Source organism: Cololabis saira, chromosome 17 (genome assembly GCF_033807715.1).
Source record: "Cololabis saira isolate AMF1-May2022 chromosome 17, fColSai1.1, whole genome shotgun sequence".
In the NCBI taxonomy this organism is placed as follows: domain Eukaryota; kingdom Metazoa; phylum Chordata; class Actinopteri; order Beloniformes; family Belonidae; genus Cololabis; species Cololabis saira.
Window position 1 is genome coordinate 42,152,963 of NC_084603.1, and position 26,560 is coordinate 42,179,522.

The 26,560-nt window shown below is 40.3% G+C and overlaps 1 protein-coding gene across 1 annotated transcript in view; it reads left to right on the plus strand.

Annotated features, from left to right (window-relative positions):
* kcnk18 (potassium channel, subfamily K, member 18) overlaps positions 1-26,343 on the plus strand; it is a 61,565-nt gene extending 35,222 nt beyond the window's left edge. Inside the window, exon 3 of the mRNA XM_061745590.1 lies at positions 25,174-26,343. Within this exon, the coding sequence (XP_061601574.1) occupies positions 25,174-26,009 (836 nt within the window). The 3' untranslated portion in view covers positions 26,010-26,343. The remainder of the gene's footprint in view (positions 1-25,173) is intronic.
* Positions 26,344-26,560: the final 217 nt, after the last annotated feature.

Genomic DNA, 26,560 nt, shown 5'->3' on the forward strand with positions numbered 1-26,560 from the left:
CACTCTCACTACATTCACTACATGGCATTCTACATTCAGCCATCCCCTCTAGGGTCCCCTCATCTCTTGCACGCTCAGACCCCATAGATTTTTCTAATGTTTATGGGCAGAAATATGTGCCACTAGAAACTGAATTTGAATCATTTATATTTGAATTTGAATTGCTCAACTTGAATAATTGCATTAAAAAACTGAATCTGAATCACATAATTTGAATTTGTATTGTTTAATTTGAATCATTGCATTAAAAAACTGAATCTGAATCACATAATTTGAATTTGTATTGTTTAATTTGAATCATTGCATTGAAAAACTGAATCTACATTCCGAAAAACTGAATTTACATTCAGTTTTCACAATTCAAATTCAGTTCTTGAAATTCAATTTCAATTCTACTGTGCCAGACATCCGGGTCTTCTGGAGGAACAGCAATCGAGTGCAGATACAGAACTCGGGTATCAGTCACGTGACGTTTTTTGTTGTCAGCGCCATCTTGAGGACCGACCGGGGACATTCCATCCCCCCGGTCTCGCAGGAGAAGGCACGCCAATTTTTCCCAGTGGCCAGCCGCGGTACTGCAACAAAAAATCCCATGGAAAGCTTTTTTCCCATAGACCGCAATAGTAAAAGAGAAGCCTCTAAAACTGTTCACAGGAACCTCCAGCTGTAATCACCGTCAATTACTAATCTTTGTATTCTATATTTTTAAGTCATGGACTTTATACATACCCATATCTGCCAACATTGGACTGTGAAAAAGAGGGAGGTTTTTGCTAAAAGTTCTTCTAAACCACACACATATAGGTTACAAAGGGAACCTGGAAAATTGAAGTCCTGGACACACACACACACACACACACACACACACACACACACACACACACACACACACACACACACACACACACACACACACACACACACACACACACACACACCACCTCAGTGTGTGATTCAGTATGTATGTGGTTTAGAAGATGACATTATTGACAGCAATGTTTTTTGTTATTATTGTATGTAAATTGTATATTGTATTTTATTGTTATTAATATTAAACATATTTGGCTCCAAGAAGGCTGTAGAGTCATTTTGGGAGGTACATTTTAGCACATTTCATACAGCTGGAGGTTCCTGTGAACAGTTTTAGGCTTCTCTTTTACTATTGCGGTCTATGGGAAAAAAGCTTTCCATGGGATTTTTTGTTGCAGTACCGCGGCTGGCCACTGGGAAAAATCGGCGTGCCTTCTCCTGCGAGACCGGGGGGATGGAATGTCCCCGGTCGGTCCTCAAGATGGCGCTGACAACAAAAAACGTCACGTGACTGATACCCGAGTTCTTTGTATCTGCACTCGATTGCTGTTCCTCCAGAAGACCCGGATGTCTGGCACAGTAGAATTGAAATTGAATTTCAAGAACTGAATTTGAATTGTGAGAGCTGAATGTAGATTCAGTTTTTCGGAATGTAGATTCAGTTTTTCAATGCAATGATTCAAATTAAACAATACAAATTCAAATTAAAGCTGCAAGCAGCGATGAACGGGCCCTCGCACTCACGGCCACCGCCCCCATAAGCATATCAGAAATGACACTTACGACTTCCTATGTCAAACCATTCAAAAGTTATAGCAGTAAAAAGGGACGACCAATCAGAAGAAGGGGCGGGGCTAATTAAGGCCAAAGAAGCTCAAGGACTCATTACAGAGCCCCATGACATCACCCACGACTCTATGTCAAAACATTCAAAAGTTATAGCAGGAAATAGGGACAACCAATCAGAAAAAGGGACTGGGCTAATTTTCACCAATTATGGTCAAGGACTCAATACCGAGTCCCATGACACCACCCACGACTCTTTATGTCAAACCTTTCAAAAGTTATGGCAAAGAAAAGTATTCTAGTGGGCGCTGTTGAGCCATTAGGCCACGCCCATTAATGCAAACCATGAAATATCAAATTTATCGCCAGGCCTGACTTGGTGCAAAATTTGATGACTTTTTGGGCACGTTTAGGGGAGCAAAAAGGACCTCCTTTCGTCAGAAGAATAAAAAGAAAGAAAGAAAGAAAGAAAGAAAGAAAGAAAGAAAGACAGACAGACAGACAGACAGAGACACACATACAGAGAAAATCATGGCGGTACAGATGAGAGGATAGTAGTTCAAATCAGATCACTCAAATGAACGACGATCATACAGTACAGCTGTATCTCATGGTCCAGAATGTATGATATTATATTAATCTATTATACCATATTATATTACATGTTGTTATATCATATTAGCGTACCCAGTAATATAGCATATTGTATTATTGTATTGTATGTTGCTTCATTTCATATATTTTTGACTGTATTATATTGTAAAATTATATATCATAGCGATTGCATTATTATATAATTTCATTTATAACACTAATATACAATTCCTCACACACACACTCCTTCCAAATGTTTCTTCTTTTTGCTCCATTATGACAATTGTATGCTGTCATCCATTATGTTTTTTGTTTTTAAGTTTGTTGTGTGTGTGTGTGTGTGTGTATATATATATATATATGTGTGTGTGTGTGTGTGTGTGTGTGTGTGTGTGTGTGTGTGTGTGTGTGTGTGTGTGTATACCTGAATAGCATAACCAGTAGTGTGACTACCTGCAGAACGTATTTTAGCATGAAAGCCTGCATATTTAACGTACATCAAGCATCCTGTATCGTAGCTACATGTCTGCCGTTTGTAACAAAGAAAACTGCGTGAAAATCGGTTGAAAATTAAGCAAGTTATAGTTATTTTACTTATGCAGACACCTCCTTCCACAATAGAAGTGAACGCACTGGAGTCAAAGCGATACCGATCCAAGGAATTTCTCGACTAACTTATGCTGCTATCTCACTACATTTAGATAATAAAATTAGTAAAACTGTTAACCAGATGCTTTTTAATTTCCTATGGAAAAATCGTATACATTACATTAGAAAATGTATAGTCATGAATACTTATGAATCTGGAGGGCTTAATTTCCTGGATTTTAAAACTTTAAACAATACATTTAAAATTAATTGGGCGAAAAATTTTATGAAGAATCCCACCTCAATCTGGAATTTTATTCCCCACCATATTTTCTCTCGTTTTGGAGGCCTTCATTTCATACTGTCTTGTAATTATAATGTAGAAAAAATTCCAGTTAAGTTATCTGTATTTCATAAACAGGTCCTCCTTGCATGGACTCTCATCTATAAGCATAACTTTTCACCCCACCGTTATATTATTTTGAACAATAGAGATATCCTAGTTAGAAATAAATCCCTTTTTTTTAAACCTGGTTTCAGAACCGGATCTGGCTGGTGAGTCAGCTGCTAAATGAGGAAGGAGTTGTGCTGTCTTACAGAGACTTTTCATCACGACATAGTCTTCAAGTAACTCCTGAAGAATTCTCAGTTGTCGCCAATGCTATTCCATCAGGCACCTTAATGCTTTTTAAAAACAGTTGTTCTTCCTCGTCTAGAAATGTGTCTGTCCCATTCTCAACTGACTCCCCAATAGGTAAAATATCTTTTTCACTGACCCAAAAGAATAATAATAAAAGGGTACGTGCCTTATTTCAAAAAGATATTGTTGCTACCCCTAATATTACTGTTTATTGGAATCGTTTCACAGATCATATTGATTGGAAAAAAACTTGGATGCTTCCTAGCAAATTTTTAATCACAAATAAGGTTAAGGAGGTCTCTTACAAAATCATACATAAATATGATCCTGCTAACCATTACATGCAGAAATTTAAAAAGGACATTAATACAAATTGTTTCTTCTGTAATTTACATCCAGAAACAGTTGTCCATTTATTCTGGCTTTGCTCTCATTCGAAAAAACTATGGGCAGATATTAGCAAATTTATTATTGACTCTTTTGGTATAGATTTTAATTTATATTGGGAAAATGTTGTTTTTGGTTTCCATTGTTTCTCTAAAAAAGAAGGAAAATGTTACTTTTTGATAAATCAGTTTTTATTTCTTGCCAAATTCCATATTCATAAGAGTACATTTTCAAAGAAGACCCCTTGTTTTTTTGTTTTCCAGAAAGAAATGGAACTTTACTTGAAATGAATCCTAAAATCAACAAATGAAAAGGCTATTAAAACCGTAGACTTGTATTATATGTTTAATCTTGTTGAATAACAAACATCACCCCTGGCACATGTTCTGTTTTTTATTTGTATACTGTTCGTGTATACTGTTTTGTGATAATTCTTTTAAATAAAGTAAAAAAAAAATAAAAAAAAATACCGATCCAAGATGGCGGCCACGCCCGATGTTCTCAGGCAGTCAATGCGGCGCCTTGACCAAGATGGCGGCCGCGCTGAACACCAGCCCCTCCCCTCCCCCCGCGGGAGCTGCGCGCGCATTCCAAACTCCACCCCCCCCAACCCCCTCCACCCCCCCAACCCCCCCCGCCCCCGGGGGAGCTGCGCACGCATTCCAAACACCATCCCCCGGCGGGAGCTCAGCCCCTCCCCTCTCCTCTCTGCTGGAGCTGCTGGAGCTGAGAGACTGAGAGATCAACATGTCAGGCAGCCTGATCACACATAAATATTAACTAAAAATCACTCATGTATCTTTGACTTTGACTGGAATTAACATGATATTTTCTCATTATAGTACACAAAGCTATGAAGTCGGATGTCAATTTTGACATTTTGTGACAAAGACATAGCTTTTTATGTTATTAGTTCATTTTTAAAATTTTTAGAGTGACGGAGTTGTTCAAAAACAATATGTTCCAGTGTATGATTTTTTAGTTCTGTTGTAAGCTATCTGAAACTGCCATTTAATTTTCCTTACACAAAATCTCAGATTTTTAATTAATATTTTACCAGAAATACAGAGTGACATAAAAATGCCAATTCCTTTCAAATTACGACCACGATACGCGACACGGTCAACAAGGGACCTACTGACAATCATATGTGTCGATGGCATTAAGATTGGATGAACGAAACAGCAATTATAGCACATAATTTGATGAAAAATGTATACCTGACCAAAAGGTGGCGCTATGGAGTTCATCCAAGATTTTCATATCCACTTGTTCAGAATGGAAGCCTGATTACATGTATTGATTTTGGGTTGATTCTGACCAATTATGTTTAAGTTACAACAACTTTTATGTTCATGGCGAGACCCCGAAATTTGACAACCTCCAACGGCAACGCCCTTTGACACAAACTTACAGTTTTCTCTGTCACTCATCGTCAATGTCTTACCTATTATCTCACCAACTTTGAGATCAAGAAACTGATCTAGTTTGGAGCACAGATGCAAACTAGAAGACATGACAATTCCTGGTGCCAACAGGTGGCGCTACAACCGATCCTGAATATTCCACCACATATGTCTTCAGGCTCAGCCTACAATCATGCACATACGTGTTCGACCACATCAAATCATGTATTGCTGAATTACAGCCAATTGATGTTTGATGGCGAGGCTTAAAAATGACCTCAAACTTCGCCGGATCACTACGGTCACGCCCTCTGGCAGAAACTTAAAAGCTTCGCAATTTAGCGTCGGCCATGTGTCTAGATTGTACAAACCAAGTTGTGAGCCAATCTGATAAAATCTCTAGGAGGAGTTCGTTAAAGTACGAGGCCTGGAAATGACCATAATTCATGAAAAATGACATTTTCTATTCAAAATGCCGGACTTCCTGTGTAACTTAGAGCATGGTTCCAAGAGACTTTTTTGTAGGGCTTTGTCTGATATAATACACACATAAAGGACATTGCTGTAAGTCAAACCATATTGTGGGGCTCGTCGAAAAACATAAAATAGGTGGCGCTATAGAGCCTAATCCTTTTTGACCCATGCCTGTCGCCCATAAAATACGTAATTTTACGCGACTCTGGAAGCGTGTGCAAAATTTGGTGAGTTTTGGAGCATTTTAAGGCCTCCAAAAAGGCAATTTATTTACGGCGAGAATAATAATAATAATAATAATAATAATTAAAGCTGCAAGCAGCGATGAACGGGCCCTCGCACTCACGGCCACCACCCCCCATAAGCATATCAGAAATGACACTTACGACTTCCTATGTCAAACCATTCAAAAGTTATAGCAGTAAAAAGGGACGACCAATCAGAAGAAGGGGCGGGACTAATTAAGGCCAAAGAAGCTCAAGGACTCATTACAGAGCCCCATGACACCACCCACGACTCTATGTCAAAACATTCAAAAGTTATAGCAGGAAATAGGGACAACCAATCAGAAAAAGGGACTGGGCTAATTTTCACCAATTATGGTCAAGGACTCAATGCCGAGTCCCATGACACCACCCACAACTCTTTATGTCAAACCTTTCAAAAGTTATGGCAGAGAAAGGTTTTCTAGGGGGCGCTGTTGAGCCGTTAGGCCACGCTCATTAATGCAAACCATAAAAATCAAATTTATCGCCAGGCCTGGCTTGGTGCAAAATTTGATGACTTTTATATATATATATATATATATATATATATATATATATATATATATATATATATATATATATATATATTTATATATATATATATATATATATATATATATATATATATATATATATATATATGTGTGTGTGTGTGTGTGTGTGTGTGTGTGTATACCTGAATAGCATAACCAGTAGTGTGACTACCTGCAGAACGTATTTTAGCATGAAAGCCTGCATATTTAACGTACATCAAGCATCCTGTATCGTAGCTACATGTCTGCCGTTTGTAACAAAGAAAACTGCGTGAAAATCGGTTGAAAATTAAGCAAGTTATAGTTATTTTACTTAGGCAGACACCTCCTTCCACAATAGAAGTGAATGCACTGGAGTCAAAGCGATACCGATCCAAGGAATTTCTCGACTAACTTATGCTGCTATCTCACTACATTTAGATAATAAAATTAGTAAAACTTTTAACCAGATGCTTTTTAATTTCCTATGGAAAAATCGTATACATTACATTAGAAAAAGTATAGTCATGAATACTTATGAATCTGGAGGGCTTAATTTCCTGGATTTTAAAACTTTAAACAATACATTTAAAATTAATTGGGCGAAAAATTTTATGAAGAATCCCACCTCAATCTGGAATTTTATTCCCCACCATATTTTCTCTCGTTTTGGAGGCCTTCATTTCATACTGTCTTGTAATTATAGTGTAGAAAAAATTCCAGTTAAGTTATCTGTATTTCATAAACAGGTCCTCCTTGCATGGACTCTTATCTATAAGCATAACTTTTCACCCCACCGTTATATTATTTGGAACAATAGAGATATCCTAGTTAGAAATAAATCCCTTTTTTTTTAAACCTGGTTTCAGAACCGGATCTGGCTGGTGAGTCCGCTGCTAAATGAGGAAGGAGTTGTGCTGTCTTACAGAGACTTTTCATCACGACATAGTCTTCAAGTAACTCCTGAAGAATTCTCAGTTGTCGCCAATGCTATTCCATCAGGCACCTTAATGCTTTTTAAAAACAGTTGTACTTCCTCGTCTAGAAATGTGTCTGTCCCATTCTCAACTGACTCCCCAATAGGTAAAATATGTTTTTCACTGACCCAAAAGAATAATAATAAAAGGGTACGTGCCTTATTTCAAAAAGATATTGTTGCTACCCCTAATATTACTGTTTATTGGAATCGTTTCACAGATCATATTGATTGGAAAAAAACTTGGATGCTTCCTAACAAGTTTTTAATCACAAATAAGGTTAAGGAGGTCTCTTACAAAATCATACATAAATATGATCCTGCTAACCATTACATGCAGAAATTTAAAAAGGACATTAATACAAATTGTTCCTTCTGTAATTTACATCCAGAAACAGTTGTCCATTTATTTTGGCTTTGCTCTCATTCGAAAAAACTATGGGCAGATATTAGCAAATTTATTATTGACTCCTTTGGTATAGATTTTAATTTATATTGGGAAAATGTTGTTTTTGGTTTCCATTGTTTCTCTAAAAAAGAAGGAAAATGTTACTTTTTGATAAATCTGTTTTTATTTCTTGCCAAATTCCATATTCATAAGAGTAAATTTTCAAAGAAAACCCCTTGTTTTTTTGTTTTCCAGAAAGAAATGGAACTTTACTTGAAATTAATCCTAAAATCAACAAATGAAAAGGCTATTAAAACCGTAGACTTGTGTTATATGTTTAATCTTCTTGAATAACAAACATCACCCCTGGCACATGTTCTGTTTTTTATTTGTATACTGTTCGTGTATACTGTTTTGTGATAATTCTTTTAAATAAAGTAAAAAAAAAAAAAAAACCGATCCAAGATGGCGGCCACGCCCGATGTTCTCAGGCAGTCAATGCGGCGCCTTGACCAAGATGGCGGCCGCGCTGAACACCAGCCCCCCTGATCACACATAAATATTATTTAAAAATCACTCATGTATCTTTGACTTATGGAATTAACATGATATTTTTTCTCATTATAGTAAACAACATATCTATGAAGTCGGATGTCAATTTTGACATTTTGTGACAAAGACATAGCTTTTTATGTTATTAGTTCATTTTTTAAATTTTTAGAGTGACGGAGTTCTTCAAAAATAATATGTTCCAGTGTATGATTTTTTAGTCCTGTTGTAAGCTATCTGAAACTGCCATTTAATTTTCCTTACACAAAATCTCTGATTTTTAATTAATATTTTACCAGAAATACAGAGTGACATAAAAATGCCAATTCCTTTCAAATTACGACCACGATACGCGACACGGTCAACAAGGGACCTACTGACAATCATATGTGTCGATTACATTAAGATTGGATGAATGAAACAGCAATTATAGCACATAATTTGATGAAAAATGTATACCTGACCAAAAGGTGGCGCTATGGAGTTCATCCAAGATTGTCATATCCACTTGTTCAGAATGCAAGCCCGATTAAATGTATTGAATTTGGGTTCATTCTGACCAATTATGTTTAAGTTACAACAACTTTTATGTTCATGGCGAGACCCCGAAATTTGACAACCTCTGACAGCGACGCCCTTTGACACAAACTTACAGTTTTCTCTGTCAGTCATCGTCAATGCCTTACCTATTATCTCACCAACTTTGAGATCAAGAAACTGATCTAGTTTGGAGCACAGATGCAAACTAGAAGACATGACAATTCCTGGTGCCAACAGGTGGCGCTACAACCGATCCTGAATATTCCACCATAGATGGGTTCAGGCTCAAACTACAATCATGCACATACGTTTTCAACCACATCAAATCATGTATTACTGAATTACAGCCAATTGATGTTTCATGGCGAAGCTTAAAAATGACCTCAAACTTCGCCGGATCACTACGGTCACGCCCTCTGGCAGAAACTTAAAAGCTTCGCAATTTAGCGTCGGCCATGTGTCTAGATTGTACAAACCAAGTTGTGAGCCAATTCGATAAAATCTCTAGGAGGAGTTCGTTAAAGTACGAGGCCTAGAAATGATCAGAATTCATGAAAAATGACATTTTCTGTTCAAAATGCCGGACTTCCTGTGTAACTTAGACCATGGGTCCAAAAGACTTTTTTGTAGCTCTTTGTCTAATATAATACTCACATAAAGGTCATTGCTGTAAGTCAAACCATATTGTGGGGCTCGTCAAAAAACATAAAATAGGTGGCGCTATAGAGCCCATTCTTGTGGACCCATGCCTGTCGCCCATAAAATACGTAATTTTACGCGACTCTGGAAGCGTGTGCAAAATTTGGTGAGTTTTCGAGCATTTTAAGGCCTCCAAAAAGGCAATTTATTTACGGCGAGAATAATAATAATAATAATAATAATTAAAGCTGCAAGCAGCGATGAACGGGCCCTCGCACTCACGGCCACCGCCCACCATAAGCATATCAGAAATGACACCACCCACGACTTCCTATGTCAAACCATTCAAAAGTTATAGCAGAAAAAAGGGACAACCAATCAGAAGAAGGGGGGGGCTAATTCAGGCCAATGAAGGTCAAGGACTCCATACAGAATCTGATGACACCACCCACGACTGTCTATGTCAAAATATTCAAATGTTATAGCAGGAAATAGGGACAACCAATCAGAAGAAGGGGCGGGGCTAATTTTCGCCAATTATGGTCAAGGACTCAATACCGAGTCCGATGACACCACCCACGACTCTTTATGTCAAACCTTTCAAAAGTTATGGGAGAGAAAGGTATTCTAGTGGGCGCTGTTGAGCCGTTAGGCAACGCCCATTAATGCAAACCATGAAATATCAAATGTATCGACAGGCCTGGCTTTTCTTTAAGTTGCGACATGATACAGGTGTGTACCAATTTTCGTTCATGTACGTCAAACCGTATTATGGGGCTTGAGGCGCCCCATAAGATGAAGAAGGGTGGGCGCGCTTTTTGCCGTCTAGCGTCGCCACGGTAACGCTTTTGAAAGAGAAAAGTAATGCGTGGTGTCGGAGGATGGAGACGCACGTTTTGATGTATAACACACCTGGGTGCACGTTAGGGTTCAGGCTGAATTAATGACCGAAGAAATGGCATAAATTGCGCCAAAATTACACGATGAATTCAAAATGTTCAAAATGGCTGACTTCCTGTTCGGTTTCGGCCATGGCGCCAAGAGACTTTCCTTTAATTTGCGACATGATACAGGTGTGTACCGATTTTTGTGCATGTACGTCAAAGCGTATTGTGGGACTTGAGGCACGAAGTTTTATCTGTATGGACCAATCAGATGAATTGGGGGCGCGCTTTTTGGCGTCTATCATCGCCACGGTAACGCTTTTGACTGAGAAAAGTTATGCACGTTATTGCAGGATGGAGACGCACATTTTGATGTATAACACACCTGGGTGCACGTTACGGTTCTGGCGAAGAAGCGGCTGAAGGAATGGCATAAATTGCGCCAAAATTACATGATTAATTCAAACTGGCCGACTTCCTGTTGGGTTTGGGCCATGGCGCCAGGAGACTTTTCTTTAAGTTGTGCTATGATACAGGTGTGTACCGATAAAGGAAGCTCTGAAAACCTTAACAAACCATGGTTTACTATAGAACTTAGGAAATCCGCAAATTCAAAATTTAATGTCTATGAGTTTTGGTTCAAATATAAATCATTGGTATAGTATGCATAAATGGCTTTATGAGGGTGACACTTCCATTATAGATAAAATGTATTTCAAAATGGTTTTCAAAAATGAAAGGACACATGAGTCTATCTTTCTTGAAAAGTTAATTTAATTACTGATAATTAAAATATACATTTTGTTAAGGAAATCTATTAATTTTGAGATAAATAACGGTCGCCCCCAATTACTTTTTTAAGGTCGTTGCCCTATTAATGTAGGTTTAAAAACACTAAAATACCTTTGTTTTAAGTTTTCACATATATGCACACTACATTCCAAATGTTTGGAAAATGGCCAAATACATCTTTATTTTAAGTATTTTAAAAATAGGCCTCTCAAAGGCCTTATACATCATTGACCCACAATTGTGATTCAGGCTTAAAGCTCCCCTGCTACACGTCATTCAGGCAGCCAATCAGCACAGAGCCTCATTAACATAGCCCCCCCTCCCCTCAGAATCCCTCATAGAGAAGGTTAGAAACGGTAAAAATAAAGACATGGCCCAGAGGCTGAATTTCTCATTTATGTAGAAAAAACCTTCAAAAGCTTGTTCTTAAGACATTCAATGCCTGTTTAAAATATACATTAAATGCCATAATAGGTCACCTTTAAATAATTTTTAAGCAAATGAAGCAACGGTAAATTCTCGCCAAATACAGTAAATTCCAGTTGTCCCTGAACGCACCAGGAGGATAATCGGCTTGTTAGAATTCCGACCGGTCCCTGAATGCACCTCCTCCGCGGCGCTGCGCGGTGCCGACCAGATCTCGGCTGAAAGCTGATAATAATATAATAAAATTGCAAAGCTGCTGTGAAATAAGGTGTAATACATGCACTGTAATTATTTTCTGTATAAAAATTGAATTTAAAAAGACGGGTTTGACTCAAAATCAGTGTGGTTTTATTTAAGTGGTCTCTGTCTCGGTAGAAGACAGAGACATGAAAGACATGGTAAAAAGCGAGCTGCATTACAGACATGCGCCGCCGAAATACATCGGTGAAAACTATTCCACAGGAATATTTCACCATAGATGTCTTAAGACGACTCTACAATTATGCACACAATAAAAAAAATACTTACAGATTAGGTTGGGACTCGTGTGAAAACACTGGAGGATTTATGTCGTGTGAGGAACGTCAATACGGTGCGCACGCAACAACGTCCCCCCGCTCCCCCCCTCCTCCCTCCCCCTCGGCCTCCGCTCCGCTGCAGGACTGGCCGGCACACAGAGCCAGCTTGCTTTAAATCCAATGGATTTAAATAAATATTCATTACCAATCGTGCGTTTTACGCACCTTAATGCCAAAAATATATTTTCACATCACAGTAAACAATATTTTTACGAAGTTTACGAAGTTAATTGGACATGGCATGACAAAAATATGATTTAATTGTATATGAATACATTTTTGGAAAAAGAGAGTTACAAAGTTCTTCTAAAGCGATATGTACCAGCGTATGATTTTTTAGTCATGTCGAAATGTATCTAAATCTGACATTTTATTGTCTTAAGACCAAGCCTATGATTTTAAATTATTATTTTACCAAAAAATTCAGAGTGACGTAAAATGGCAGTTCCCTTCAAGTTATGACCACGATACTCAACCAAGTTAATAAGGACGCTTATGACAATAATATGTGTCGATTTCATTGTGATTGGATGAATGAAACAGCAATGACAGCACATAATTTGATGAAAAATGTATACCTGACCAAAAGGTGGCGCTATGGAGTTCATCCAAGATTGTCATATCCACTTGTTCAGAATGGAAGCCTGATTACATGTATTGATTTTGGGTTAATTCTGACCAATTATGTTTAAGTTACAACAACTTTTATGTTCATGGCGAGACACCGAAATTTTACTACCTCTAACGGCCATGCCCTTCGATAAGAACGTACAGTTTTCTCTGTCAGTCATCGTCAATGTCTTACCTATTATCTGACCAACTTTGAGATCATTAATCTCATCTCGCTTGGAGCACAGATGCATACTAGAAGACATGACAATTCCTGGTGCCAACAGGTGGCGCTACAACCGATCCTGAATATTCCACCACATATGTCTTCAGGCTCAGCCTACAATCATGCACATACGTTTTCGGCCACATAAAATAATGTATTGCTGAATTACAGCCAATTGATGTTTCATGGCGAGGCTTAAAAATGACCTCAAACTTCGCCGAATGACTACGGTCAAGCCCTCTGCTGAAAACTTAAAAGCTTCGCAATTTAGCGTCGGCCATGTGTCTAGATTGTACAAACCAAGTTGTGAGCCAATTCGATAAAATCTCTAGGAGGAGTTCGTTAAAGTACGAGGCCTAGAAATGATCAGAATTCATGAAAAATGACATTTTCTGTTCAAAATGCCGGACTTCCTGTGTAACTTAGACCATGGGTCCAAAAGACTTTTTTGTAGCTCTTTGTCTAATATAATACACACATAAAGGTCATTGCTGTAAGTCAAACCATATTGTGGGGCTCGTCAAAAAACATAAAATAGGTGGCGCTATAGAGCCCATTCTTGTGGACCCATGCCTGTCGCCCATAAAATACGTAATTTTACGCGACTCTGGAAGCGTGTGCAAAATTTGGTGAGTTTTTGAGCATTTTAAGGCCTCCAAAAAGGCAATTTATTTACGGCGAGAATAATAATAATAATAATAATTAAAGCTGCAAGCAGCGATGAACGGGCCCTCGCACTCACGGCCACCGCCCCCATAAGCATATCAGAAATGACACCACCCACAACTTCCTATGTCAAACCATTCAAAAGTTATAGCAGAAAAAAGGGACAACCAATCAGAAGAAGGGGCGGGGCTAATTCAGGCCAATGAAGGTCAAGGACTCCATACAGAATCTGATGACACCACCCACGACTGTCTATGTCAAAATATTCAAATGTTATAGCAGGAAATAGGGACAACCAATCAGAAGAAGAGGCGGGGCTAATTTTCGCCAATTATGGTCAAGGACTCAATACCGAGTCCGATGACACCACCCACGACTCTTTATGTCAAACCTTTCAAAAGTTATGGGAGAGAAAGGTATTCTAGTGGGCGCTGTTGAGCCGTTAGGCAACGCCCATTAATGCAAACCATGAAATATCAAATGTATCGACAGGCCTGGCTTTTCTTTAAGTTGCGACATGATACAGGTGTGTACCAATTTTCGTTCATGTACGTCAAACCGTATTATGGGGCTTGAGGCGCAAAGTTTTTTCTGTCTGAACCAATCAGATGAAGGGTGGGCGCGCTTTTTGCCGTCTAGCGTCGCCACGGTAACGCTTTTGAAAGAGAAAAGTAATGCGTGGTGTCGGAGGATGGAGACGCACGTTTTGATGTATAACACACCTGGGTGCACGTTAGGGTTCGGGCTGAATTAATGACCGAAGAAATGGCATAAATTGCGCCAAAATTACACGATGAATTCAAAATGTTCAAAATGGCTGACTTCCTGTTCGGTTTCGGCCATGGCGCCAAGAGACTTTCCTTTAATTTGCGACATGATACAGGTGTGTACCGATTTTTGTGCATGTAAGTCAAAGCGTATTGTGGGACTTGAGGCACGAAGTTTTATCTGTATGGACCAATCAGATGAATTGGGGGCGCGCTTTTTGGCGTCTATCATCGCCACGGTAACGCCTTTGACTGAGAAAAGTTATGCACGTTATTGCAGGATGGAGACGCACATTTTGATGTATAACACACCTGGGTGCACGTTACGGTTCTGGCGAAGAAGCGGCTGAAGGAATGGCATAAATTGCGCCAAAATTACATGATTAATTCAAACTGGCCGACTTCCTGTTGGGTTTGGGCCATGGCGCCAGGAGACTTTTCTTTAAGTTGTGCTATGATACAGGTGTGTACCGATAAAGGAAGCTCTGAAAACCTTAACAAACCATGGTTTACTATAGAACTTAGGAAATCCGCAAATTCAAAATTTAATGTCTATGAGTTTTGGTTCAAATATAAATCATTGGTATAGTATGCATAAATGGCTTTATGAGGGTGACACTTCCATTATAGATAAAATGTATTTCAAAATGGTTTTCAAAAATGAAAGGACACATGAGTCTATCTTTCTTGAAAAGTTAATTTAATTACTGATAATTAAAATATACATTTTGTTAAGGAAATCTATTAATTTTGAGATAAATAACGGTCGCCCCCAATTACTTTTTTAAGGTCATTGCCCTATTAATGTAGATTTAAAAACACTAAAATACCTTTGTTTTAAGTTTTCACATATATGCACACTACATTCCAAATGTTTGGAAAATGGCCAAATACATCTTTATTTTAAGTATTTTAAAAATAGGCCTCTCAAAGGCCTTATACATCATTGACCCACAATTGTGATTCAGGCTTAAAGCTCCCCTGCTACACGTCATTCAGGCAGCCAATCAGCACAGAGCCTCATTAACATAGCCCCCCCTCCCCTCAGAATCCCTCATAGAGAAGGTTAGAAACGGTAAAAATAAAGACATGGCCCAGAGGCTGAATTTCTCATTTATGTAGAAAAAACCTTCAAAAGCTTGTTTTTAAGACATTCAATGCCTGTTTAAAATATACATTAAATGCCATAATAGGTCACCTTTAAATAATTTTTAAGCAAATGAAGCAACGGTAAATTCTCGCCAAATACAGTAAATTCCAGTTGTCCCTGAACGCACCAGGAGGATAATCGGCTTTTTAGAATTCCGACCGGTCCCTGAATGCACCTCCTCCGCGGCGCTGCGCGGTGCCGACCAGATCTCGGCTGAAAGCCGATAATAATATAATAAAATTGCAAAGCTGCTGTGAAATAAGGTGTAATACATGCACTGTAATTATTTTCTGTATAAAAATTGAATTTAAAAAGACGGGTTTGACTCAAAATCAGTGTGGTTTTATTTAAGTGGTCTCTGTCTCGGTAGAAGACAGAGACATGAAAGACATGGTAAAAAGCGAGCTGCATTACAGACATGCGCCGCCGAAATACATCGGTGAAAACTATTCCACAGGAATATTTCACCATAGATGTCTTAAGACGACTCTACTATTATGCACACAATAAAAAAATACTTACAGATTAGGTTGGGACTCGTGTGAAAACACTGGAGGATTTATGTCGTGTGAGGAACGTCAATACGGTGCGCACGCAACGTCCCCCCGCTCCCCCCCTCCTCCCTCCCCCTCGGCCTCCGCTCCGCTGCAGGACTGGCCGGCACACAGAGCCAGTTTGCTTTAAATCCAATGGATTTAAATAAATATTCATTACCAATCGTGCGTTTTACGCACCTTAATGCCAAAAATATATTTTCACATCACAGTAAACAATATTTTTACGAAGTTTACGAAGTTAATTGGACATGGCATGACAAAAATATGATTTAATTGTATATGAATAAATTTTTGGAAAAAGAGAGTTACAAAGTTCTTCAAAAGCGATATGTACCAGCGTATGATTTTTTAGTCATGTCGAAATGTATCTAAATCTGACATTTTATTTTCTTAAGACCAAGCCTATGATTTTAAATTATTATTTTACCAAAAAATTCAGAGTGACGTAAAATGGCAGTTCCCTTCAAGTTATGACCACGATACTCAACACAGTTAATAAGGACGCTTATGACAATAATATGTGTCGATTTCATTGTGATTGGATGAATGAAACAGCAATGACAGCACATAATTTGATGAAAAATGTATACCTGACCAAAAGGTGGCGCTATGGAGTTCATCCAAGATTGTCATGTCCACTTGTTCAGAATGGAAGCCTGATTACATGTATTGATTTTGGGTTAATTCTGACCAATTATGTTTAAGTTACAACAACTTTTATGTTCATGGCGAGACACCGAAATTTGACTACCTCTAACGGCCACGCCCTTCGATAAGAACGTACAGTTTTCTCTGTCAGTCATCGTCAATGTCTTACCTATTATCTGACCAACTTTGAGATCATTAATCTCATCTCGCTTGGAGCACAGATGCATACTAGAAGACATGACAATTCCTGGTGCCAACAGGTGGCGCTACAACCGATCCTGAATATTCCACCACATATGTCTTCAGGCTCAGTCTACAATCATGCACATACGTTTTCGACCACATCAAATCATGTATTGCTGAATTACAGCCAATTGATGTTTCATGGCGAAGCTTAAAAATGACCTCAAACTTCGCCGGATCACTACGGTCACGCCCTCTGGCAGAAACTTAAAAGCTTCGCAATTTAGCGTCGGCCATGTGTCTAGATTGTACAAACCAAGTTGTGAGCCAATTCGATAAAATCTCTAGGAGGAGTTCGTTAAAGTACGAGGCCTAGAAATGATCAGAATTCATGAAAAATGACATTTTCTGTTCAAAATGCCGGACTTCCTGTGTAACTTAGACCATGGGTCCAAAAGACTTTTTTGTAGCTCTTTGTCTAATATAATACACACATAAAGGTCATTGCTGTAAGTCAAACCATATTGTGGGGCTCGTCAAAAAACATAAAATAGGTGGCGCTATAGAGCTCATTCTTGTGGACCCATGCCTGTCGCCCATAAAATACGTAATTTTACGCGACTCTGGAAGCGTGTGCAAAATTTGGTGAGTTTTTGAGCATTTTAAGGCCTCCAAAAAGGCAATTTATTTACGGCGAGAATAATAATAATAATAATAATAATAATAATAAACATCACAGATACAATAGGGTCCTCGCACTTTCAGTGCTCGGGCCCTAATAATAATAATAATAATAATAAACATCACAGATACAATAGGGTCCTCGCACTTTCAGTGCTCGGGCCCTAATAAACATCACAGATACAATAGGGTCCTCGCACTTTCAGTGCTCGGGCCCTAATAAACATCACAGATACAATAGGGTCCTCGCACTTTCAGTGCTCGGGCCCTAATTATGTGATTCAGATTCAGTTTTTCAATGCAATGATTCAAATTAAACAATACAAATTCAAATTATGTGATTCAGATTCAGTTTTTTAATGCAATTATTCAAGTTGAGCAATTCAAATTCAAATATAAATGATTCAAATTCAGTTTCTAGTGGCACATATTTCTGCCCATAAATGTTCCTCTAGTGTATCATGACCTCAAATAGGTTTTCAGCAAGGACAGAGCACTTTCTCTGCCTCCACATCGACCCTATGATTGTGCTATTGAGTTACTCCCTGGCTCCCCCCTTCCATCCAAGAAGCTGTACAACTTGTCCAAACCTGAAAGGGAGCAGTACATCAGAGACTCCCTAGCTGCAGGCCTCATCCGTCCCTCCTCCTCACCCGTCGGAGCGGGATTTTTCTTTGTTGAGAAGAAGGACAAGTCATTGCGCCCTTGTATAGACTTCAAAGGTCTGAATGACATCACCGTCAAGAATAAGTACCCACTTCCCCTTATAGATTCCGCTTTTGGTCCCCCTGCATCAATCCACTTGTCAAAAGTCAAAAGTCAAAGTAGCTTTATTATCGATTCATCACATGTAAGACATACAAGGAATCGAGAGGACATTTCCCACTTTCCTCAGTGAAACATATAAAGTGCGCAGGCACAGGCACAACAGACGGATAGACAGACATTCTTAAAAAGTTCACATAAATAAATACAACACAACACAAACATTTACTAGAACCGAGATGAGTGCAAAAGGCAATTTTTGTAAAAAAAAAAGAAAAAAAAAGAAAAAGAAACATATTTGGGTATTGTGTGCAGTATTTAGACATAAACAGTGAACAGTAAATTAAAGTGAATTAAAGTGACACAGTGGTGATATTAAATGAGACAGTTGTTTCGTAGTCCTGAGTGTTCATGGGGGGGGGGGGGCGGGGGTTTCAGTTCAGTTCCCTGTCAGTCTGGAGGATCTGGCTGGGGGGAGTGAGGGAAGAGAATTTAGCTTCCTGACCGCTTGGTATGCAAACCTGTTTTGGAGTCTGGCGGTGCAGCAACGGAGGCTCCTGTACCTTCTACCTGAGGGTAGGAGGCAAAACAGACTGTGTGCGGGGTGGCCGGTGTCGCTCGCAATGGAGATAGCTTTCCGGGTGGGGCGGGTGGTGTGAGTGTCTTTCAGGGAAAGGAGTGGGACACCTATGATCTTACCAGCTGTGTTCACTATGCGGTGCAGTCAGGGCTGCACATAAGTGGGCCGCCAGAGCGCATGCGCCGTCAAAATCCACAGTGCGCCTTCAATCTTGTGCTGCAAAGCGCTTTTGCGCACCAACAGCTGGGGCTCATATTATTGGTTGTGGCCAGACCAGAATACTAATATTAAAAAATCTATTGCGAGAGCTTTTCCCCAGAACTGCCACTCAAAGTTGGTACTGGCCAATCACAGCGCGTCCTTACTGCCCCTCCATCCTCATTGCGGCGGTGGGTTGGGCAGGAAGAGAGGTAAGGATCTATCATCACAAGCAGCTTTACTGAACAAACCCCGACACGTCTCGTCAAAATGTCCAAGAAGCAAGCGCCATTAAGTAATTATTTTGGCGTTCCACCACCACCAACTACAAAGAGACGCCAAACTGAACCACTACCCGAATTGAACAGAAAACGTGTTTGTTCGCCGAGAAGTGGCTGCATGATGTTACGCGGCGACGCGTACCGTACATTCGCGTTCCCGCGTATCCTACCCCGTAAGCTCTGCGTTTAAAATCTGCGCCTAGGGTGACGTCACCCTAGGCGCAGAGGTTCGGCCTCCGCTGCTGAAACCACGCCCACAACCAGCTCTCTACGCCGGCTGGAGCGGTTCTTCCTTGAGCCAGTCGGACGCTGCGCCGCGGCGGAGCGGATCCGGGTTAATCATCCAGGTTCCCGGGTGGTTTGGGAGCTGGGTCCTCGGGGGTCCGTCCCAGGTCGGATCAGCTTCACCCTCCGAGATTTTCAGCCAAATCTGTCGGTTTGATCCCCGGTAACGGGCGATGCGCAGAGTATGCGCTACGGAGCCGATCTGTGCGCCTGCCGTGGGGTTGCGGCGCCAGCGCGCAGCATCCGCCGGGCAGATCCGGCTGAAATTCCGCTGGTCGGTCCCCGGGAGTCCCTGCTACCAGTCCAGGCCGGTTCCTGCGGTCCCGGCCGGTCGGAACCGGTCAGATTCCCTGGTTAAAGCCGCGGTGATGCGCGCTGCTCCAGCCTACTTCCTGGTTCCCAAAGCGGGGTCCGTCCGACTAAATTGTCCAGGTTCCCAGCCGCTTTGGGAGCAGGGATTTCTGGGGTACGTCCCAGGCTGGACCAGCTTCACCCTCCGAGATTTTCAGCGAAATCTGTCGCTTTGATCACCGTTAACGGGCGATGCGCCGCGGAGCCATGCGCCGTGGAGCCATGCGCCGGGCGCCCAGCGTGGGGTTGCTGGGCCAGCGTTCAGCATCCGCCGGGCAGATCCGGCTGAAATAGTGCATAAATGTTATTTATATACAACTCATATTTTATTTTTTTAACAATAAAGTTGCCATTTGTGAAAATTCAGTGTTGTGATTTATTTACAGGCTCGGGCTGCTTTGGCGGAGTGAGGTTTATTCTCCTCGCCTGCTACACGTCATTCAGGGAGCCAATCAGCACAGAGCCTCATTATCATAGCCTCCCCTTCCCTTAGAATGAGGCACAGAAAAAGGGGTTAGAAGCGGTAAAACTAGTGACAGGGCCCACAGGCTGGATTTCTGATTTATGTAGAAAAAACAAGCTTTAGATTGTTTTTAAGACATTCAAGGCCTGTTTAAAATATACATTAAATGCCATAATATGTCCCCTTTAAGGCTGGCCCTTCAAACAGCTGTGTGACGATGAAGCGCATCAAACACTGCTGCTACACACGGAGGTGCGGTGGCTGTCGCGTGCTCGGGATTTTTATGGAGCTACGGAAAAAAACAATGGCGTTCTTGCAAGATCACAATCGATCACTGTATGAAAGGCTGACTGGTGCGTTTTGGATCAAAACGGCATACTTGGCAGACATATTCGCTCTCTACAATGAAATGAACAAGCGGATGCAGGGGCCTCAATCAAATGTCATGCAGTGCAAAGACTCCCTGGATGCGTTTGTGTGCAAAGTGGAGCACAGAGTCAAAAAATTGTCACAAGGGGACTTGCAACATTTTCCACTGCTGCTGAAGCAGTCTGTGCTTGCGTCTTTACGCATCGAGTTTATCCAACACATGAACCTGCTCCAGGAGGAGATTAAGACCCGTTTTGCCGATGTTAACGACTACTTATCAAAGGAAACGTGGGTGATTAATCCCTACATTTCCACAATCGAGGACGTGGAGTATCTCGGCTGTGAAGATGAGCTTTGTGACCTTCAAGCTGATTCGGTGTCAAGGAAATTCTTCCAGGAGAACGGATACAAAAAGTTTTGGATTGCCATCGGACACACTGTTGCTCCCAGACTGGCGAAACATGCAGTTACGAAGGTTATTCTCCCATTTAGCACTACATACCTGTCCGAGACGGCCTTCAGCGCCCTTGTGACAATAAAAACAAAAGCATGCAACAGACTTGATGTCCACCGGGACTTCAGGCTGGCTGTCACAAGCATCACACCGACATCTAATCAGAGGTATGCAAGCCCAAGGTGGCCATTAGTTCATGAATGAACAGAATGACAGAAAAAAAGTAAGCTAAAAGCTTAGTTTGTTATTGTTCTATTGTTTTATTGTTTGTTCTTATTATAATGCTTAGACATACATACATATACATACATATAGCTGTACCAAAACCTGTGTTGAAATGATGTGCATGTGGACATGAGACAACAAACTGGCCCTGGTTTTCAGTTAATTTTTTTATTCTTTTATTTCAGTCAATGTTTTTTTTCAGTTAATGCAGTTAATTCAGATGTATGACAGGGCTTTTTTATTCCTTTGTAAGGGTGTGTGTGTGTATAGGCCTACTGTGTTATGTTCAGGCTTATGTTACGTTTAATGTTTACTTCTTCATAAGACATTTTTAGGAATAATTTATGAATGTCTTTGAATAATTTTTGTGTTTTTTGTACACTGGTGACAAACACAGGAAATGATTTCATTACTTATTACTTATTATTATATCATTATTCAATATTTAATCATACTACTCCGACAGGTTGTTAAAGGAAAAATGTTAAAAATGTGTAAGTATGTGTAAGAGACATTTTTCAGAAATATTTTTATGTCCTTGCAATTATTTTTAATTCTGCTTATTTTATACATTGGTGACACAAAATGAAGGTGAGAAAAAAAGGCATATGTATACAGGGTAAACCAAAGAGAAATGTATAAAAAAAAACATAATTAATGTTCATTTTTTCAATTAAAGATTTGTAACGAATCACTTTACTCTTTTGGAGCTATTACGTACGGCTCGGGGGGCCCGGCTGGTGTTACACACAAGTAGCGGGGGCTTCAAGGAAAAAAGGTTGGGAACCGCTGCTCTAGGGGATCTGAAAGTTGAATGCCACCCACAACACCTCATGGAAAACTGACCCAAATGCATTTGCAAGCCATGGAATACATGGTGGATATTTTTCTTGTCTTTCTTGGCATCTGAATCTGTTGCTCTATGACATTGGCATGTTCCTAACAGCCTGAGAAGTCTTGTATTCCTGCCTTCTGCACTTTTGTATAGATTAAATATTTGCTCTGCAAAAACGCAGAAAGCCTTTGGGCCACGATATCAAGAATATCTTTTCATCTACTTATAGCAGGTTGACCGGGCAAAACTGGCCTATGATAGGGGAGTTTTCTTTCTTGTTAAACTACTATGAGGAACATTTAGCCTTGGATTGTACACAGTGTTGGCAGTAGTCTGCCAAGAACATCCGCTCCGTCCAGTCCCACAAACGATGCCCCGTCGTCGTCACCAAAAATGTTGTGGAAAAACCTATTAAACGCTCTTTAATATGTTTTTTCCAACTAGGTCAATATCTGGACTGAAACTGAGTGGGAATAAGTTACCAATACGAGGACTTGAGATATGGTCCAGATTTCAGTAGATTTAATAAAGCAGTTGCATGCAAAAGGATCAAAACATACATGAGGCATCTCAATGTAGAATGACAATGAAACAAAGGAAGCATAATGATTTTAACGCATGAAGGATGATTCGTTTGTATGATTTCTAATAGAAAAAAAAAATCATTGTTAAGGTCAATGTTAATCTTTTTGGGGAAGGCTGAGGTGCAGGCAGGTAAACGGAGAGACAGGCTGGGGCGCATCCGGAACCTCTTCGGCAATAGGGACATGGTGATGTCAGGGTTGTGGAGGATAGGACCCAGATGCAGGAGACCAGGAGGCAGGAGTTCCAAAAAAAACTTAAAATCAAACCTGCAAGCAGCGATGAACGGGCCCTCGCACCCTTCTGCACATTCAGGCTGCAGTGGAAGCTTGTATGACTTGATGTAGATTCTTCAGACCTGGACATTTAGCGGATGACACCAGCCACGACTCTCTATATCAAACCATTCAAGTTATGGCAGAAAATAGGAACTATCAAATATCGACCAATCAGAAGAAGGGGCGGGGCTAATTCAGGCCAATGAAGGTGAAGGAGTCAAAACCCAGTCCGATGACACCACCCACGACTATGTATGTCATACCATTCAGAAGTTATGGCAGAAAGTAGGAACTATCAAATATCGACCAATCAGAAAAAGGGGGGGGGCTAATTCATGACAATGAAGGTCAAGTACTCAATACCGAATCCGATGACACCACCCACATGTCCTTATCACAACCCGTTCAAAAGTTATGTCACAGAATAGGGACTATAAAATATTGACCAATCAGAAAAGGGGCGGGGCTAATTTGCACCAATTATGTTCAAGGACTCAAAACCGAGTCCGATGACATCACCCACGACTCTTTATATTAAAACATTCAAAAGTTATGGCAGAAAGTAGGAACTATCAAATATGGTTGCGACATGATGCAGGTGTGTACCGATTTTCGTGCATGTATGTCCTCGGTGTGAAAATACCCAGAATCTCTAAATATTTGTTGTTGGATTCTGTCTATCTGTCTATCTGCTCAAATATTAACCCAGTATGCAACATGAAGACAAAATTCTGTATTGGAATACAGGATCCATTTAAAATTTTGTCATGTATGTGTTCTATATATGACATTAGATCATATCTAATCACAATATTTTTTTTTACAACTTAACCAGTTGGGTTAAGGAGGCTGACACCACCTCCACCTTTAAAACCAAACTTAAAATGTTTCTGCTTAGTAAGGCCTGTAGTTAGTGTAAACTCTAGTGTGTTTAACTCTAGGGGAGTTTTTTCCTGCCATTGTTTATGTAATACTTACTCAGGGGTCATATTCTGGTCTCTGGAAAGCGCCTAGAGACAACTTGTGTTGTGATAGACGCTATATAAATACAATTGAATTATGTTCGGGCCAGTAGTCATAGCATCAGCTACAGGACTAGAGCACCTTGTCTTAAACATACTTTGATACTAGATATACAGTATGTTGCTATAGAGCTACGCTGCAGGGGGACACCACCATGATCCACTGAGCGGTGCCCCTCACCCCTCCTTCTTTTTCCTTTCTCAGTTATTAATTATAAGTATCTCATCACCATCATTGATCTCCATTGTTCTTGTAGCTTGTTGTGCTGGTGTGCCCCCTCCTTTTCTCTTCTGTACATGTTTCCGGGCCACAGCTTCAGGCTGCATGCTGGCCATCCCAGTGTCTGCTGTCTACAGCTGTTTATACAGTGGTCTCTGTAGTCCACCAACTAAACATGTATCAGTCATACATACAATTCTTAGTTCTCCTGCTCATGGATAATTAATACTAATATATCTTTTCTTTTGTACCACCTCAGTGTATGCTATCTACATCTGCTTATATAGTCATCCCTGTAGTGCACCAGTTAGCCATTGTGTCTGTGTTTCTCCTTTCTCTGTTCTTCATTCTCTCCTCTTTATCCCCCTTTTCCTGCTCTGCCCAGCTGGCCTTTGGCGGAAGGGCCCCCCCTTTTGATCCAGTTCCTTCTCAAGGTTTCTTCCCTCCTAAAGGAGGGTTTTTCTTGCCACTGTTTGGCTTAAGGTTTTTCTGACTAGGCGAGTGAATCTTAATGAATTATCTTTGTTCCCTTTGTTGTTACAGGATATGGAGAGATCTATCCAGTTACCCTGGCTGGTAAGGTGGCATGTGTCTTTTATGCCATGTTGGGAATTCCTCTCATGCTTCTGGTCATCCTTGATGTGGGAGACTTTCTCGCTTTGGTGTTGTCCAAAGCCTATGTTCGCATCTACACCCTGTTTAAAGTTCTCCGCTCCCATACCTGGTCACCACGGAGCGCGGGGGAGATGGCAGTGGACTCTGGTCACCGGGTTCTAGAGGATGGCACATTCGTTCTTAGCCATGATGTTATAATCCGTGAACCCCTTGACATCCGGCAGGTGCTGAGCACTCAGGCAGATGTTCGGCACAAGTCCATCCATCTGCAAAACAACAAAGAAATCTTTGAAAAAATTATTGCCAGGGAGAATTTTCTGAGGAAGAGCCCATTACTCAGGTCCCTCTCCTGCCCAGAGCTAGACCAGCTGCCACCACCACCCAAAGGATATGCCATATGGGACTTCTCAGGCTTAGGGGATGGAATGGAAATGCTGGATGTACCTTTTGTACTGATTCTTTTCATCGTTTTTGCCTACATTTGCTTTGGTGGATTAATTTTGCCAATGTGGGAAACAGAATTTCAAGGATTTGATCCCTACTACTTTTGCTTCATCACGCTCACCACTATTGGTTTTGGTGACATTATACCCAGACACCCTAACTACTTTATGCTTACCTCCCTCTTCATCATTGGTGGCATGGCTATCATGTCCATGGCTTTCAAGCTGAGCCAAACACGAATTGTAAGCTGCTACCGCCAGTGCATCAAGTTTATCAGCAGGGGAAATGTGGAGTTTTTCAACAAAACAGAGAAAAACTAAGTCATCAGGATATTCTCTGCATGATTTACAAGAGGTGTACAGGATGCTACTGAAGCTGTGGGAGCTTGGTCAGTGTGTTCTTTGAACCGCTTTCATATAAGCATGAACAAATTAAAAATGAGTTTTACCCACTGACTGAATGTCATCATTCAAACCAATTCTTTCAAGATTCAAATTCAACTGTAACTTGCCGAAAATAAATGTATTACTACAGTAATGAATTGATGGACATTTTTAAGTGACACAGTTTTAATTGTTCAAAAGTGAGTAAGTAACTTCATTGTGTGGGGACAGGGAATTGACTGATGACTTTGTAATGATTATTACAGAACACAAAATAAAGGTTTTGCTCTCTCTGCCAGTGAAGTTTATTCATAACAAATACATTTTTATTCAACTTTTTTTTAAGCTTATGTTATGTTATGTGAAATAACATAAGTTATTCCACTCTTATTTTTTATCAGTTACATTAAGTCTTTCACAAGCAACTGGGTTAGTCGCAATATCACATGACCTGTCCAGGCTGGATCATTGTTCAGTAAAAGCTCTAC